The sequence below is a fragment of the Oncorhynchus kisutch genome, linkage group LG5, assembly GCF_002021735.2.
Source record: "Oncorhynchus kisutch isolate 150728-3 linkage group LG5, Okis_V2, whole genome shotgun sequence".
Lineage (NCBI taxonomy): Eukaryota > Metazoa > Chordata > Actinopteri > Salmoniformes > Salmonidae > Oncorhynchus > Oncorhynchus kisutch.
In genome coordinates, this window is record NC_034178.2 from 31,301,114 (window position 1) to 31,319,974 (window position 18,861).

Genomic DNA, 18,861 nt, shown 5'->3' on the forward strand with positions numbered 1-18,861 from the left:
ATGTAGGCATGAAGCTAGGGTTAAGTTAGGGTTGAAGTGGGATGTAGGCATGAATCTAGGGTTAAGTTAGGGTTGAAGTGGGATGTAGGCATGAATCTAGGGTTAAGTTAGGGTTGAACTGGGGTGTACGCATGAAGCTACGATTAAGTTAGGGTTGAAGTGGGGTGTAGGCATGACGCTAGGGTTAAGTTAGGGTTGAAGTGGGGTGTAGGCATGAAGCTAGGGTTAAGGTAGGGTTGAAGTGGAGTGTAGGCATGAAGCTAGGGTTAGGGTTGAACTGGGATGTAGGCATGAAAGTGGGGTGTAGGCATGAAGTTAGGGTGAACTGGGGTGTAGGCATGAAGCTACGATTAAGTTAGGGTTGAAGTGGGGTGTAGGCATGAAGCTAGGGTTAGGGTTGAACTGGGATGTAGGCATGAAGCTATGGTTAAGTTAGGGTTAAAGTGGGGTCTAGGCATGAAGCTAGGGTTATGGTTGAACTCTGGTGTAGGCATAAAGCTAGGGTTGGGGTTGAACTGGGATGTAGGCATGAAGCTAGGGTTAAGGTATGGTTGAAGGGGGATGTAGACATGAAGCTAGGGTTAGGTAGGGACTGGGATGTAGGCATGAAGCTATGGTTAAGTTAGGGTTGAAGTGGGGTGTAGGCATGAAGCTAGGTTTAAGTTAGGGTTGAAGTTGGGTGTAGGCATGAAGCTAGGGTTAAGTTAGGGTTGAAGTGGGGTGTAGGCATGAAGCTAGGGTTAAGTTAGGGTTGAAGTGGGATGTAGGCATGAAGCTAGGGTTAAGTTAGGGTTGAAGTGGGATGTAGGCATGAAGCTAGGGTTAAGTTAGGGTTGAAGTGGGATGTAGGCATGAAGCTATGGTTAAGTTAGGGTTGAAGTGGGATGTAGGCATGAAGCTAGGGTTAAGGTATGGTTGAAGTGGGATGTAGGCATGAAGCTAGGGTTAAGTTAGGGTTGAAGTGGGATGTAGGCATGAAGCTAGGGTTAAGTTATGGTTGAAGTGGGATGTAGGCATGAATCTAGGGTTAAGTTAGGTCTGTGGTTAGGCTTGGTACTTTTATCCTACTGTCTATCCTACTATATCCTGACCACTAGCTCTATGTTATAATTTATATAATGACGACCCTATCTTGATCAGAATTTCAGCTTGGTCTTTTGTTGCATATATGTTGTGCATTATATGTGCGCCCTCTAGTGTTTCTGCTGTCATAGAGAAGGGTTGATGCAAAGTTCACAATCTTACGGTCATTCAGTTACATTCACCGTATTATTTCGATACAAAATAAAGATGATTTCCTAATTAAGTAGTAGGTCTGTGTATAAAAAATATTCAACTAACATGAGGAATGTTAAAGCCTATGATTGGGAGAGTTGGCTACAAAAACGTACATATTCTAAACAGATTCATAGGCCATGGTGGCGTGGGTATATGTATTTTTTCTCGATGTTTCCTATTCTGTAGCCAGAAAATAGAAGCGAATGGTGCGCTGGTATCCCGGTGCGCGTTCACGACTCCGAAACAATCCACCCAGTCAAAAATAACGGTAGCCTATGATGGGAAGGGAGTGAGACCAACTGTGCACTGATCCGTGGCATACCGAGACAGACGAAAAATAACTCATCATCATGACACGTAAAATTAACAATACAATAGATAAATGTATCATGTTTTGAAATAAGGTTTATAAAGAGAAGGGTCAGAGAATGCCTTGTAAAAAAACGTATCCTTGTTTGGAAATAGTGCTGGCTTGGGAGTCGTCGTCCATGCGTCTCGCTGGATGAGTGTTTCTACAGTAAGTCTGCTAACGCCTTTTGTATTCAGCCATGTCCGAACTAAAAACCCGTGAACTGCTCAATGCCTTATTACGCGATCCGTGGCTCTGGAATGGAATGCAACATTGTTGCGTCGCATAAGGATAATGTGTTCCACTTTAGAAAGCGAGTTCGTTCCAGCCATTTTTGGGGGGGAGAAGCAAATCACTTCTATGTCTTTTTGGGGATTAAACGCCTAAATAATAGTACTCTTCCAGTTGTTTCGAGTTGTCTCGCCTATCATGGAAGATACGGAGCAGAGTGAGGTAAGTCCCTCTTTCTTTCATAGTTTTACCATTTGATGTTGACGACTTTATACTAGCCTATTTGCAACTGTTGATCAACATTTACCATTCAACTTTTCGGACAACCCGTCAAAATAAGTTTATAATGAGTACAGTATCTAGGCTACAAACCCTCCATGACAGTGACAGACTTTCTCTGGCAAAACTACAATGATGACTATAATCAACTGTCATTAACCGCAGACTTGATTTAACAGGATTTACCTTGGGCATTTTTCTCATAGTAAATTATAAATGTAAGATTCCTTTCCAAAAATGGCTCTTAAAATAGTTGGGAAGGTCTGGTGGGCATTTAAACAGCTGCACATTTCAGGCAAACCTCTCCTGACTATCCCAACTGCAGCTGACGCTAATAAGCAACAGTTGTTTCCCAAAGTCATGTGGATCCATAGTCTCAACAGTATAGTCATCCACAGAGGAAGGAAAAGGTGATACCTAGTCAGTTGCACAACTGAATGCAGTCAACCTAAGTGTGTCTTCTGCATTTAACCCAACCCCTCTGAGAAAGTCTACTATATGTTTTTCATACTGAACAGTGCAGTGCATGAGATGTGGAAAAAAACATGAATAAATTATAGTTGAAGTCAGAAGTTTCAAACTAGTTTTTCAACCACTCCACACATTTCTTGCTAACAAACTATAGTTTGGTTAGGACATCTACTTTGTGCATGACATAAGTATTTTGTTTACAGACATATTATTTCACTTATAATTCACTGTATCACAATTCCAGTGGGTCAGAAGTTTAAATACACCAAGTTGACTGTACCCTGAAACCTATTGGAAGACTCCAAAAATGATGTCATGGCTTTGGAAGCTTCTAATAGGCTAATTGACATCATTTCAGTCAATTGGAGGCATACCTGTGGATGTATTTCAAGGCCTACCTTCAAACTCAGTGCCTCTTTGCTTGATATCATCAATAGAAATCAGCCAAGACCTCATGAAAAAAAATGGTACACCTCCACAAGTCTGGTTCATTCGTGGGAGAAATTTCCAAATGTCTGAAGTTACCATGTTCATCTGTACAAACAATAGTACGCAGGTATAAACACCATGGGACCACGCAGCGGTCATACCGCTCAGAAAGGAGATGCGGTCTGTCTCCTAGAGGTGAACGTACGTTGGTGCAAAAAGTGCAAATCAATCCCAGAACAACAGCAAAGGACCTTGTGAAGATGCTGGAGGAAAAAGGTACAAAAGTATCTATATCCACAGTAAAATGAGCCCTATATCGACATAACCTGAAAGGCTGCTCAGCAAGGATGAAGCCACTGCTCCAAAACAGCCATATGGTTTGAAACTGCCCATGGGGACAAAGTCCTCTGGTCTGATGAAACAAAAATAGAACTGTTTGGCCATGATGACCATCGTTATGTTTGGAGGAAAAAGGGGGAGACTTGCAAGCCGACAAAAACCATCCCAACAGTGAAGCACGGGGGTGGCAGCATCATGTTGTGGGGGTGCTTTGTTGCAGGAGGGACTGGTGCACTTCACAAAATAGATGGCATCATGAGGTAGGAAAATTATGTGGATGTATTGAAGCAACATCTCAAGACGTCAGTCAGGAAGCTAAAGCCTGGTCGCAAATGGGTCTTCCAAATGGGCAATGACCCCAAGCATACTTCCAAAGTTGTGGCAAAATGGCATAAGGATAACAAAGTCAACACCATCACAAAAGCCCTGACCTCAATCCTATAGAACATTTGTAGGCAGAACTGAAAAAGCATGTGCGAGCAAGGAGGCCTACAAACCTGACTCAGTTACACCTATTCTGTCAAGAGGAATGGGCCAAAATTCACCCAACCTATTGTGGGAAGTTTGTGGAAGGCTACCTGAAACGTTTGGCCCAAGTTAAACAATTTAAAGGCAATGCTACTAAATATTAATTGAGTGTATGTTAACTTCTGACCCACTGGGAACGTGATGAAAGAAATAAAGGCTGAAATAAATCACTAGTATTATTCTGACATTTCACATTCTTCAAATAAAGTGGTGATCCTAACTGACCTAAGGCGAGGACTTTCTACTCTCATTAAATGTCAGGAATTGTGAAAAACTTAGTTTAAATGTGTTTGGCTAAGGTTTATGTAAACTTCCGACTTCAACTGTATGTGTCAGAGATACAGTCCATGCCTCTTCATCAAAGTGCATTTGACAGGCTTCATATTAAAACGTTTATAGGTAAGAATCTGCCTGGCAAGGCAGGTGATCTGACAAGTTCAGCATTTTCTCCTTCAATTAAATCAAATTAGTCTCAGAGAGTGCACTAATCTCTCTCAACACAGGGTCACGTTGCCTGAAGCCGGCCTTGAAACATTGAGACGCTGTTGATAAGTGTCTCTCAGGTGCAGCCCGTTGCCCAGTACCCAGAGCAGATCCCCAGCCTGTCAGAGCAGAAGGATGTTCTAGCCCAGGAGGAGAAGCAGGGAGAATGTGGTCTCTCAGAGTTTCACTTTGTTTTTGCCTTGTCTTTGGCCATCTTCATAGCAGCTATTTGCTTTCCAGCTGATAGTCAATCATCGTACAATTGCAAGAAACAGCATTGAGACATTCCATTCAATGGAAGGTGCCTATCAGTGTCTGATCTCTGTGGTTGTCTCTCTGTCATGTTAACCCCAGGAGGAGCTGGAGCATGTGGTCCTCTGTCTGCAGGAGGAGGGCATGGCCCCCGGGGCCTCGGTGAAGGAGCAGCTGGGTTTCCTATGGAGGCTGTTCCAGCACAGCGAGGGTCGCCTCGTTGCCGTGACCCATGACCTGGACAGCCTACGAGCACGCCACTCTGCCGAGATGGCCGAGGTGAGCCATTACCCAGAGTTTTGTCTGTGATGCTACACTGTACTGTACAGGCTGCACATACATTCATCTCAATACCTTTTCTCTGATTGGCAACATGTTGTGGGTACAGGAACGCACTCATCTGGCTTCAGCCAAAGCTCAGGGCCTGAGCTGATGATATGTGTCTATCTCAGGTGCAGAGGTACCTGGAGCACATCCGTAGCCTATCAGAGAAGAGGGATGCCCTGGCTCAGGAGTACGAGCAGGAGAATGAGGTCCTCAGGGCCCAGCTGCAACGCCTGACACTCCAGCAAGGTGGGACATAGAACCCAGATAAGATGTGACAAATGTAACCCTATGGAAAAAAAATTAACCTTTGGAATGAATAACCATGTTGCTTTAAAAAAAAAATCTCAACTGTCTTTTTTTGGTATGTGTATTCCACATCAAATGTAATTATTGAACGATCATGTCATCACACTTCTCTCTTTCAATTATACGTTCTAATTTGATTTCATACATCCTTTTCTTTTTCTAATGATTCATGAAGTCTATACAAATACAATCTAAACACACATATGGTTATTTGTGTGTCGGATTCAAATGTGTATCCCATTCCCTGTCATATCAGTGTCATTAGTGTCCTTACCAATGTGTAATAGTCCCCTTTTAAGTGAAGTGTTGTAGGTATTGCACTTACACAGTAAGGAAGAAAATAAAGTGTGTGTGTGTGCAGATGCCCAGATGAATGAGGTGGCTGAGATGTTGTACCAGGAGGGCCTGGCAGAAGTGATTCCCAGCAGCCACAGTGAACAGGTGGCCTACCTGCTGGTGGAGAGGGCCTCCCTGCTGGAGAGACCTGATGAACCCCAGGCCCCGCAAGTCCCCGATGCCCAGGCAGGCACCCCCTCTGCTAGCCAGCAGGAGACACAGTCCCAGACTCAGTGCACCAAAGAGAGCATGGACCAGGTGAGACCAACTCGCTGTCTCATGCTTTCTCTCAGTCTAAGATTATACTGAGTTTAGATGAGAGGATTAGGGCTAACCAAAGTACTTTAGAAGTCACATTTATTTTCTTGTTCAGTTTGTTCCAGTGGTTTAGTAACTGTCACAAATGATACATGAAGATATATAGTTACATGGAGATACTATAGTTGGTTCATGTTGTTATAGTGAATTTGCTAAATCAGGGTGTCATAGACAGTGGACGTGGTGCAGCTCCGCTGGTAAGACCATGGAGAGAGAAGATGATCCAGACCCCTGTCTGTGACTAAACTGTTCATTCATTCCACTGTCTTTCCACAAGGGGGCACCCTCACTTGGCCAGAGCCCATGGAAGAGGCTCTTTGGACTCCACAAGGCAACTCAGAGCAAACAGGCTTTGGCCTCAGTATGTCCATTTAGATAATACTGCATCCCCGTTAACACTTAGCCAAGCCTGAATAAGATGCTCTATTTTATGTTGAAACTCTTCAGCATGGTGATGGGACCCCTTGTGCATGCCCTCTAATTGCTGTATCTCTTTCCTGTTCTCTTTGCAGCTTGACGTTTATTGGGATGAGTCTTGTCCTGGAGGAAGAACTGTACGATTTCTGCCAGATCGACTATATTGAAAAAATTCATCAAAACAAAAATATGCTTTTTGGTCTTGATTTAAAGTTACGGTTAGGCATTATGGTTAGCAGTGTGGTTAAAGTTAGGGTGACCACTCTGACGAGCTGCCTCCAGAACAAGATTCATGACGAAAACGCTAACTCTTTCTAGTCAACATTGTTCCATGTTTCTGGGTGTGTGGATGTAATGGGTAATTTGGAGTCTACACCCCTCAGTGTCAATGGTATCTTGTCTGAACCAAATGCATGTACTGCACGTGTGATTTCCTGACCAATTTTTTTATTTTTTTTAATCGAATATTTCTGTTTATTCTGTTTTAACCTTCTCGGCATGAGAAACAGCTAAGGCCTCACAACAGTGATCTTTCAAATGACTCCACCTTTTCCTGCAGAGAATGATTCGTCAAATCAATAGTACTCCTGTAGACAGCGATGATAGATTCCTCTCCGTGCTCAGTGTTGTGGTCTGCTCTCTTCCCCTCCCCAGGTTGAGCTCAGGCCGGGGTCAGGGCTCAGTGTGGAGCGGGAGTGGGCCCGTCTAGAGAGAGACCTGGAGGAGGCATCACGCCGCTTGGCCATGGCCCACAGAGAGATCCGACGTCTGACCGATGAGCTAGAGTCAGCCCGCATGACCCAGAGTGCCTATGGTGAGGCCAGATTTCACACAGCCCGTTTCTCTGCTAAGTGAGGGTACTAGTTACTATTCAAATCAAATGTTATTTGTCACATGCGCCAAATACAACAGGTGTAGACCTTGACGTGAAATGCTTACTTACAAGCCCTTAACCAACAATGCAGTTAAGAAAAATATTCCCTAAATAAACTAAAATAAAAAATAAAAGAGCAACTCTATTAATGTGTGCATTTTTTGTGTGCCAGTTGTGTGTTTTATGTATTTCTCAGACGTCGGTCTTGAATAAGTATATGTGTGCTTTACCCAGAGCCAGAGCTGCAGGGAGCCCAGGAGGAGGTAGAACAGCTCAGACAGGAAGTGGAAAAGCTCAAGAAATGTGGTAAGAAGATATTTACTTTACATTTTGGATTACTGTAAAAAAATATATATATAATAATCCTTTGTGGAGCATTTTCAGAGAACAGCCTTTCAGAATGTCAAAGGAACTGCACTGTATCGCTTTAGGCTTTTCCAGAAGTATGACTGACTGACTAACTGGTGTGGAGACAGTGACACCCATAGTTTGGAGGGTAAAATATCCCTTTGTCCCTCCTATAGACGTGGTGGAGTTGCGTAAGGCCACGGAGCTGAATGATCGTCTGGACCAGGAGATCAGAGCCCTCAGGACAAGGGTGCGCACCATGGACGCAGAGAGAAAGACCCTCCTAGAGACGGTAATCTGCCATTCCTGGATTCAGTTATCCCCCCCCCCTCCTTAAATTGTCATAAAGAAATGGATCATGGACAAGATGCAGTCATTTTGGCTACAATGTGTGAGGGGGGTGAAGGTCAAGATAGTTACTGTATGTAATGTGCTCATACTGTTGTTCCCTAGGTGGAGAAAATGAAGCACTCTGACAACGCGGCTAAGATCCACCCAGAAGCACTGCAGCTTAATTTGGCTAAGGTACAACCAAACGCAGTATGGAGATGAGACCCCATCAAACTACAACAAATCAGCTATTGATATCACCATCTTTATAGAAATATCTGTTGCTTCAAAAATAATTGAAGTGGTCATGCAGTAGGTTTTGTCTTTCAAACATTGCCTGTCACTTTACTGCCTGTCCTGTGTTGTGTGTTTCAGGGAGAAGGGATAGCCGCCCCTCAGATGCACACCGTCTGTCTCCAGACAGAACTACTGCTCCTGGACCAGGTCAAGACCCATGAAAGGTCCCACCTTAACTTTGTCTCTAGAACTTAGCCCAAAACCAAACCCAGTATAATCTCAGATTTGTGTTGGCTGATAGTAGATGCTATTCCAGTTAATTCATTTGAAAGTGGAAAGGAAAGTGAAATCTGTTGTCAGATGGTGATGATGTGTCTCTCTTTCATGCAGACGCCTCCAGCAGTCCGAGACCAAGGACAAGCTGAACGATGTGCGGCGTCAACTGCAGGGGCTGCAGGAGAAATACGATGAGCTGCTGAATGTTACGAAGAAGGCAGAGGAGTACGAGGACTACGAGGAGCTGAAGAAGCAGAGAGAAGAGGAGGAGAAGGTTCTGGAGCTGCTGATGGATAAGACCGAGGAGGTGGAGGAGGAGTATGAGGAACTGAAGACTAAAAAAGAGGAGGCGGAGAGGGTGTATGAGGAGCTGAAGATTAAGATGGATGAGGAGAAGAAGGAATATGAACATCTGGAGAATATGAGGGAGGAGCTGGAGTTGAAGCTGGATGAAGCTCTTGGCCGGCGCAAGAAGCAGCATAGTAGTCAGGCGGTGGAACTGCAGCTTAAGGTGAGGATGACTCCTGTCTGTCTGATGATGTAGTGCTATGCTGTGGCCACTAGCTGGGGCTACCGAGTTAGTGTGAATGGGCTGGTTGGGACCAATTATGTGTCTATGGTTAGGACCTGTCAATGTTTCTCAAATTTGTTAATGGAATGAACTTACAAGTTTTAAGTTTGATAGAATAGTAACATAATATCGACTTCTCACAGCAAATTGCTTAAATTCACGTTTAATATTTAATCTTAAAAATCCTCTTACAATTTAAATCCTCTTTCCTGACTACCTTTCCCAAGGAATGATGTAGTTTTGTTTTTACTGTCTATATCCCACACAGTGACCCATTGATTGAAAGCAGCTGATGTTAATGTGCTGTGTTTTTCATGGATTTAGCGGGTATTCATTTGACATGGCAGCTTGGTTGCGCTCTCTTTCTTCATTTAACGTCACCCTCCATTGTGTGCCACAGACGGTGTATTGTGTACAATAGCTGTGGGCGCAGGCCTGCTGTTGATGTATTGATGGATGATGGACATGTTGTTCTGGGTCATGACTGGTAGAGGAGATATTACCCAGTCAGCAAAATTACGCTGAGAAGACGTCTTTTAGACATCCTTTCCCGATGTTGACATCACATGCATTTCAGTGACTGAATGAAAGGTTCGAAAGCCTATTTTCCGGATGTTTAATACACGTATTTTCCAGACATCGATAAAATACGCCTTATACCGACGTCAAAAAGACACAGCCTGACGGTAAATGCGTAGTGGGTACCCTGAAATCCAGAACCTGTTTCAAGGTAACATTCCACTTCCTATAATCCTTGTCCTGCCCAAATCAAGAAGTGGAAAGACAGCAGAAACAGACCGGTACCCAGGCTAAAGAGATATTGTCTAAAATAGGGAAATCTCAGTTAATCCATGTTTTGATTAGAAAACAACCTGTTTTGAGGAGGTATCTTGCTACTTTATTGAGACAGTTATGAAATTACAGAAGGGGAGACGGGTACATGGGAGAAACAGTTTGAAGGGTTGGAGTGAGGAATTAAACCCAAGTCTATGGGCAGAGGAGTGTATGGGCGCGTTCCTCTGCCCAGGTGTTGCTGACGCATGCCAGATCTTACTATGCCAGGTTAGGTATTTTACGTAACATCTAACCACATATGCAATCTAGTGCCCAATGCCAGTCGATGGCATGGCACCCAACCATTGGTTGATGCAGGGGAATGTAACCTATATGGCTGTGTTTCCAAAGGCAGCCTAATTCTGATGGATGGGGGGGGGATCAGAATTGGGCTGCCTAAGTGTCTATGCCTGTAGTGTTACCACTCGACCACAGGCTCTGCACCTGAAAACAATCAGCTTTAAAGCTGAAAACTCCATAAGTCGAAACAGCGCACTGTTCGGCCCAGCACCTTTGTTATTGTATTTGTTTTGTTGATGAAACAGAGGAGATCAGCATCCGGCAGTGTGGTAAAAAAAAATATTGCTGTACATATGCTGGTGTTCTATCTTGCGTGCAATGATTTTCGTTGTTTGAAGGAACTTCTTTGTTGTAATATCTCAAATAGACGTAGCAGTTTCACCAAGTACCAAATGCTTCCTCAATAGGGGCCCGTTTCTTCAAGATGGCGTCGGAGGGGAGGGCTGCCGTCTTATCGGTGCTTAACCAACCATGTGATGTTGTTTGTTTTTTTGCGTTGTTCGTAACTTATTTTGTACATAATGTTGCTGCTACCGTCTCTAATGACCGAAAATAGCTTCTGGACATCAGAATATTACTCACCTCGAATTGGTTCGAGAGTTCTTTCTTCTTCACTGAGTCGGACACGAGGGATATATAAACACCAGGCCCAGATCCGTGATTTGCTGGAAAAGGAAACATAGGTTTTGCGGAAAGAGATCAGGATGCCTTGTGAGGATCAGGCGACTAGTGGCTAATCTGCCCCTGCCTTCCATTCTGCTAGATAACGTTCAAATCGATGGAAAGTAAATGGGACAATCTGAAAGCACGTATATCCTACCAACGGGACATTAAACATTGTAATATCTTATGTTTCACCGAGTCTTGGGTGAACAACGTCTTTTAAGAACATACAGCTGGCTGGTTATACACTATCGGCGGGACAGAACAGCAGCCTCTGGTAAGACACTGGGCGGGGGCCTATGTATATTTGTAAACAATAGCTGGTGCACGATATCTCAGGAAGTCTCAAGGTTTTGCTCGCCTGAGGTAGAGTATCTCATGATAAGCTGTAGACCACACTATCTACCTAGAGAGTTTATGTATTTTTCGTAGCGGTCTACATACCACCACAGACCGAGGCTGGCACTCAATGAGCCGTATTCTGCCATAGAAAAACGCTCATCCAGAGGCGGTGCTTCTGGTGGTTTGCAGGGAAACTTAAATCAGTTTTACCTCATTTCTATCAGCAAGTTAAATGTGCAACCAGAGGGGAAAACAATTCTAGACCACCTTTACTCCACACACAGAGACGCATAGAAAGCTCTCCCTCCATTTGGTAAATCTGACCATAACTCTATCCCCCTGATTCCTGCTTACAAGCAAAGCAAAGGAAGCACCAGTGACTCGGCCTATAGAAGTTGTGGTCAGATGAAGCAGATGCTAAACTGCAGGACTGTTTTGCTAGCACAGACTGGAATATGTTCCGGGATTCTTCCGATGGTATTGAGGAGTACACCACATCAGTCACTGGCTTTATCAATAAGTGCATTGATGATGTCTCCACAGTTACTGTACATGCATACCCCAACTAGAAGCCATGAATTACAGGCAACATTCGCACTGAGCTAAAAGGTAGAGCTGCCGCTTTCAAGGAGCGGCTCTAACCCGGAAGCTTATTTGAAATCCAACTATGCCCTCCGACGAACCATCAAACAGGCAAGCGTCAATACAGGACTTAAATCAAATCGTACTACACCGGCTGACGCTTGTTTAATGTGGCAGGGCTTGCAAACTATTACAGACTACAAAGGGAAGCACAGCCGAGAGCTGCCCAGTGATACAAGACTACCAGACAAGCTAAATAACTTCTATGCTCGCTTTGAGGCAAATAACATTGAAACATGCATGAGAGAATCAGCTGTTCTGGACGACTGTGTGTTCACGCTCTCCGCAGCCGATGTGAGTAAAACCTTTTAAACAGGTCAACATTCACAAGGCCGCTTGGCCAGACGGATTACCAGGACGTGTACTCCGGGCATGCGCTGACCACCTGGCAAATGTATTCACTGACATTTTCAACCTCTCCCTTTCTGAGTCTGTAATAGCAACGTATTTCAAGCAGACCACTATAGTCTCTGTGCCAAAGAACACTAAGGTAACCTGGCTAAATGACTACCGGCCCATAGCACTCACGTCTGTAGCCATGAAATGCTTTGAAAGGCTGGTCATGGCTCACATCAACACCATTATCCCAGAAACCCTAGACCCACTCCAATTTGCATACTGCACCAACGGATTCACAGATGCAATCTCTATTGCACTCCACACTGCCCTTTTCCACCTGGACAAAAGGAACACCTATGTGAGAATTCTGTTCATTGACTACAGCTCAGTGTTCAACACCATAGTGCCCTCAAAGCTCATCACTAAGCTAAGGACCCTGGGACTAAACACCTCCCTCTGCAACTGGATCCTGGACTTTCTGACGAGCCACCCCCAGGTGGTAAGGGTAGGTAACAACACATCCGCCACACTGATCCTCAACATGGGGTTCCCTCAGGGGTGCGTGCTCAGTCCCGTCCTGTACTCCCTGTTCACTCATGACTGCACGACCAGGCACAACTCCAACACCGTCATTAAGTTTGATGACACAACAGTGGTAGGCCTGATCACGGACAATGATGAGACAGCCTATAGGGAGGTCAGAGACCTGACCGTGTGGCGCAAGGACAACAACCTCTCCCCCAGCGTGATCAAGACAAAGGAGATGATTGTGGACTACAGGAAAAGGAGGTCCGAGCATACCTCCATTCTCATCGATGGGGCTGTAGTGGAGCAGGTTAGGAGCTTCAAGTTCCTTGGAGTCCACATCACCAACAAACTAACATGGTCCAAGCACACCAAGACAGTCATGAAGAGGGCATGACAAATCCTATTCACCCCCAGGAGACTGAAAAGATTTGGCATGGGTCCTCAGATCTTGAAAAGGTTTTACAGCTGCACCATCGAGAACATCCTGATGGGTTGCATCACTGCCTGGTATGGCAACTGCTCAGCCTCCGACCGCAAGGCACTACAGAAGGTAGTGCGTACATCACTGGGGCCAAGCTTCCTGCCATCCAGGACCTCTATACCAGGCGGTGTCAGAGGAAGGCCCTAACAATTGTCAGACTCCAGCCACCCTAGTCATGGACTGTTCTCTTTGCTACCGCACGGGCATGCGGTACCGGAGCGCCAAGTCTAGGTCCAAGAGGCTTCTAAACAGCTTCTATCCCCCAAGCCATTAAACTCATTAACAGCTTATCAAATGGCCACGCTGCTGCTACTCTATAATATCTATGCACAGACACTTTAATAACTCCACCTACATGTACATAATTACCTCGACACCGGTACCCCCTGTATATAGCCCGGCTATTGTTATTTACTGCTGCTCTTTAATTATTTGTTATTCTTATCTCTTACTTTTTTTATTTTCTTAAAACTGCATTCTTGGTTAAGGTCTAGTAAGTAAGCATTTCAATGTAAAGTCTACACCTGTTGTATTTGGCACATTTTTTGATAGTCCAGGAGGAAGAACACAAACTATCCAGACATCAGCAGATGACTATGCAGGTTCTGACCACAGTGAGTCCACTTTACTGTGCCAACAGGACAACCCTAACCCATCAGTCACAGGATCACTAGGGGCCCAATTCAGACTTATGAAATGTATGCCTTTTCTACGCATTTTGATTTTAAGCGCTTCTCAGTATTTGGTATTCAGACTTACCTTAGACTGTTTTTGTTTTATTTATTTAACTTGGCAAGTCAGTTAAAAACAAATTATTATTTACAATGACAGCCTACCAGGGAACAGTGGGTTAACTGCCTTGTTCAGAACGACAGATTTTTACCTTGTCAGCTCAGTGTAACGCTCGTCTGAAGAAGAGGACGTGTTTATGATTATTTATTCAAACTGAACACGGAAACAAAATAACAAAGTGGAACAGTTCTGCCTGGTGTAAACACAAAACAGAAAACAACTACCCACAAAACACAGGTGGGAAAAAGCTGCCTAAGTATAATTCTCAATCAGAGACAACGATAGACAGCGGCCTCTGAGAACAACACCCGGCCAAACCCAAAGAAATAGAAATAAAGAAACTAGAATGCCCACCCTAGTCACACCCTGACCTAACCAAAATAGAGAATAAAAACCTCTCTATGGCCAGGGTGTGAGACTCAGGGATTCGATCCAGAAACCTTTTGTTTACTGGCCCAACGCCCTAACCACTAGGCTACCTGCCGCCCCATTTTTAATGAGTGCATTTCGTAAGTGGCTAGTATGCATCAACTACCTTTAACTAAAACTACGGGAAAGGTTTTTCCTACAAACTTTGGTTTGAATCGTGATGTCCGCAGAATTTGTTTTTCTCTCCTTATTGAAGTAAGCAGCTGCGAAGTTCATTCATCAATGCCAAAAGAGTCAATCATTGAAACCAGACCGTAGTCACTGCCTAGGGTCGGGTTTTGTAAGACTAAATACGGTGTACATTTTATTAGAATTTTGTTGACAGACTCACTATAATATATAGAGAGAACTGGTTCAGAATATTAAGGATCAATGAACGATGGCCATCAAAATATGTTTCAGCACTAATTGGTAAAATTACCTGATCTTGTATATTTTAGGAATCTACCTTCTTCATAAAAAAATGTAAAACGTTTAGGAGAGCCTTTACACACTAAATATATTGTTTGATAAAAAATACAACGGTTTGATTATTAATCCTGAAAGTTGCTATTCAGTTGTTCAATCCATTAAATAGTGGAAGGGGAGAAGCGTGTAACAGTAGAGGTTGACCAAAGGTCCTATAAATCGACTCTTTACCTGCTGTTGTTGTGCTAGCTGATTAGCTGTTGTCTCACCTACTGTTTTAGCTAGCTTTCCCAATTCAACACCTGTGATTACTGTATGCCTCGCTGTATGTCTCTCTCAAATGTCAATATGCCTTGTATACTGTTGTTCAGGTTAGTTATCATTGTTTTAGTTCATAATGGAGCCCCTAGTTCCACTCTTCATACCCCTGATAACTCCTTTGTCCCACCTCCCACACATGCGGTGACCTCACCCATTACTACCAGCATGTCCAGAGAAACAACCTCTCTCATCATCACCCAGTGCCTGGGCTTACCTCCGCTGTACCCGCACCCCACCATACCCCTGTCTGCGCATTATGCCCTGAATATATTCTACCATGCCCAGAAACCTGCTCCTCTTATTCTCTGTCCCCAACGCTCTAGGCGACCAGTTTTGATAGCCTTTAGCCGCACCCTCATACTACTCCTTCTCTGTTCCGCGGGTGATGTGGAGGTAAACCCAGGCCCTGCATGTCCCCAGGCACCCTCATTTGTTGACTTCTGTGATCGAAAAAGCCTTGGTTTCATGCAAGTCAACATCAGAAGCCTCCTCCCTAAGTTTGTTTTACTCACTGCTTTAGCACACTCTGCTAACCCTGATGTCCTTGCTGTGTCTGAATCCTGGCTCAGAAAGGCCACCAAAAATTCTGAGATTTCCATACCCAACTATAACATCTTCCGTCAAGAAGATTTATTTTTATTATTATTATGTTTTCTTCTTGGGCCTCTATGGCTATATCTATTGTTTTTGTTTTTGTTGTTGTTGTGTGATTTGGATTGGTCCCCTCTACCACACGGAACCACACTGATCTACTGACGGAACGCAAGAGGTGGCTAACAGCAGACCTCCATCCTATGCTGGCTTGCTGCCGATGGCCTTGCTGCCGATGGCCAACCTCTCCGCTCACTGAACCCTTTTGATCGCTTGACTAAGCATGCCTCTCCTTAATGTCAATATGTCTTGTCCATTGCTGTTCTGGTTAGTGTTTATTGGCTTATTTCACTGTAGAGCCTCTAGTCCTGCTCACTATACCTTATCCAACCTATTAGTTCCACCACCCACACATGCAATGACATCTCCTGGTTTCAATGATGTTTCTAGAGACAATATCTCTCTCTTCATCACTCAATACCTAGGTTTACCTCCACTGTATTCACATCCTACCATACATTTGTCTGTACATTATACCTTGATGCTATTTTATCGCCCCCAGAAACCTCCTTTTACTCTATGTTCCAGACGTTCTAGACGACCAATTCTCATAGCTTTTAGCCGTACCCTTATTCTACTCCTCCTATGTTCCTCTGGCGATGTAGAGGTGAATCCAGGCCCTGCAGTGCCTAGCTCCACTCCTATTCCCCAGGCGCTCTCTTTTGACGACTTCTGTAACCGTAATAGCCTTGGTTTCATGCATGTTAACATTAGAAGCCTCCTCCCTAAGTTTGTTCTATTCACTGCTTTAGCACACTCTGCCAACCCGGATGTTCTAGCTGTGTCTGAATCCTGGCTTAGGAAGACCACCAAAAATTCTGAAATTTTAATTCCAAACTACAACATTTTCAGACAAGATAGAACTGCCAAAGGGGGCGGTGTTGCAATCTACTGCAAAGATAGCCTGCAGAGTTCTGTCCTACTATCCAGGTCTGTACCCAAACCATTTGAACTTCTACTTTTAAAAATCCACCTCTCTAAAAACAAGTCTCTCACCGTTGCCGCCTGACTGGAAACACTTATCTCCCTCCCTAGCTTTAAGCACCAACTGTCAGAGCAGCTCACAGATTACTGCGCCTGTACATAGCCCACCTATAATTTAGCCCAAACAACTACCTCTTTCCCAACTGTATTTAATTTTATTTATTTATTTATTTTGCTCCTTTGCACCCCATTATTTTTATTTCTATTTTGCACATTCTTCCATTGCAAAAGTACCATTCCAGTGTTTTATTTACTTTGCCACCATGGCCTTTTTGCCTTTACCTCCCTTCCCACCTCATTTGCTCACATTGTATATAGACTTGTTTATACTGTATTATTGACTGTATGTCTGTTTTACTCCATGTGTAACTCTGTGTCATTGTATCTGTCGAACTGCTTTGCTTTATCTTGGCCAGGTCGCAATTGTAAATGAGAACTTGTTCTCAACTTGCCTACCTGGTTAAATAAAGGTAAAATAAAAATAAATAAAATAAATTAGAACTGCCAAAGGGGGAGGAGTTAGCCTGCAAAGTAATGTCATATTTTCCAGGTCCATACCCAAACAGTTCGAACTACTAATTTTTTTAATTACTCTCTCCAGAAATAAGTCTCTCACGGTTGCCGCCTGCTACCGACCCCCCTCAGCTCCCAGCTGTGCCCTGGACACCATTTGTGAATTGATCGCCCCCCATCTAGCTTCAGAGTTTGTTCTGTTAGGTGACCTAAACTGGGATATGCTTAACACCCCGCCAGTCCTACAATCTAAGCTAGATGCCCTCAACCTCACACAAATCATCAAGGAACCCACCAGGTACAACCCTAACTCTGTAAACAAGGGCACCCTCATAGACGTCATCCTGACCAACTGGCCCTCCAAATACACCTCCGCTGTCTTCAACCAGGATCTCAGCGATCACTGCCTCATTGCCTGTATCCGCTATGGAGCCGCAGTCAAACGACCACCCCTCATCACTGTCAAACGCTCCCTAAAACACTTCTGTGAGCAGGCCTTTCTAATCGACCTGGCCCGGGTATCCTGGAAGGACATTGATCTCATCCCGTCAGTTGAGGATGCCTGGTCATTCTTTAAAAGTAACTTCCTCACCATTTTAGATAAGCATGCTCCGTTCAAAAAATGCAGAACTAAGAACAGATACAGCCCTTGGTTCACCCCAGACCTGACTGCCCTCGACCAGTACAAAAACATCCTGTGGCGGACTGCAATAGCATCGAATAGTCCCCGTGATATGCATCTGTTCAGGGAAGTCCGGAACCAATACACGCAGTCAGTCAGGAAAGCTAAGGCCAGCTTCTTCAGGCAGAAGTTTGCATCCTGTAGCTCCAACTCCAAAAAGTTCTGGGACACTGTGAAGTCCATGGAGAACAAGAGCACCTCCTCCCAGCTGCCCACTGCACTGAGGATGGTAACACGGTCACCACTGATAAACCCATGATTATCGAAAACTTCAATAAGCATTTCTCAACGGCTGGCCATGCCTTCCGCCTGGCTACTTCAACCTCGGCCAACAGCTCCGCCCCCCCCCCCCCCCCGCAGCTCCTCGCCCAATCCTCTCCAGGTTCTCCTTTACCCAAATCCAGATAGCAGATGTTCTGAAAGAGCTGCAAAACCTGGACCCATACAAATCAGCTGGGCTTGACAATCTGGACCCTCTATTTCTGAAACTATCTGCCACCATTGTCGCAACCCCTATTACCAGCCTGTTCAACCTCTCTTTCATATCGTCTGAGATCCCCAAGGATGGGAAAGCTGCCGCAGTCATCCCCCTCTTCAAAGGGGGAGACACCCTGGACCCAAACTGTTACAGACCTATATCCATCCTGCCCTGCCTATCTAAGGTCTTCGAAGCCAAGTCAACAAACAGGTCACTGACCATCTCGAATCCCACCGTACCTTCTCCGCTGTGCAATCTGGTTTCCGAGCCGGTCACGGGTGCACCTCAGCCACACTCAAGGTACTAAACGATATCATAACCGCCATCGATAAAAGACAGTACTGTGCAGCCGTCTTCATCGACCTTGCCAAGGCTTTCGACTCTGTCAATCACCATATTCTTATCGGCAGACTCAGTAGCCTCGGTTTTTCGGATGACTGCCTTGCCTGGTTCACCAATTACTTTGCAGACAGAGTTCAGTGTGTCAAATCGGAG

General features: G+C 44.5%; 1 protein-coding gene across 4 annotated transcripts in view; it reads left to right on the plus strand.

Moving 5' to 3' along the window:
* Window positions 1-1,493: 1,493 nt before the first annotated feature.
* The window catches only part of si:dkey-264d12.5 (myosin-11), a 36,864-nt gene continuing 19,496 nt past the window's right edge, over window positions 1,494-18,861 (plus strand). The window contains exons 1-12 of one of the 4 annotated variants that reach the window (XM_020483029.2): window positions 1,494-1,795; window positions 2,033-2,080; window positions 4,742-4,918; window positions 5,092-5,212; window positions 5,634-5,866; window positions 6,204-6,287; window positions 6,998-7,157; window positions 7,452-7,523; window positions 7,742-7,857; window positions 8,019-8,090; window positions 8,271-8,356; window positions 8,523-8,919. In XM_020483029.2, the coding sequence (XP_020338618.1) occupies window positions 1,781-1,795; window positions 2,033-2,080; window positions 4,742-4,918; window positions 5,092-5,212; window positions 5,634-5,866; window positions 6,204-6,287; window positions 6,998-7,157; window positions 7,452-7,523; window positions 7,742-7,857; window positions 8,019-8,090; window positions 8,271-8,356; window positions 8,523-8,919 (1,581 nt within the window). In that variant the 5' untranslated portion in view covers window positions 1,494-1,780. Of the gene's footprint in view, window positions 2,081-4,741; window positions 4,919-5,091; window positions 5,213-5,633; window positions 5,867-6,203; window positions 6,288-6,997; window positions 7,158-7,451; window positions 7,524-7,741; window positions 7,858-8,018; window positions 8,091-8,270; window positions 8,357-8,522; window positions 8,920-18,861 lie in introns of all 4 variants that reach the window. The other 3 variants (XM_020483027.2, XM_020483028.2, XM_031824853.1) reach the window with 3 other exon arrangements.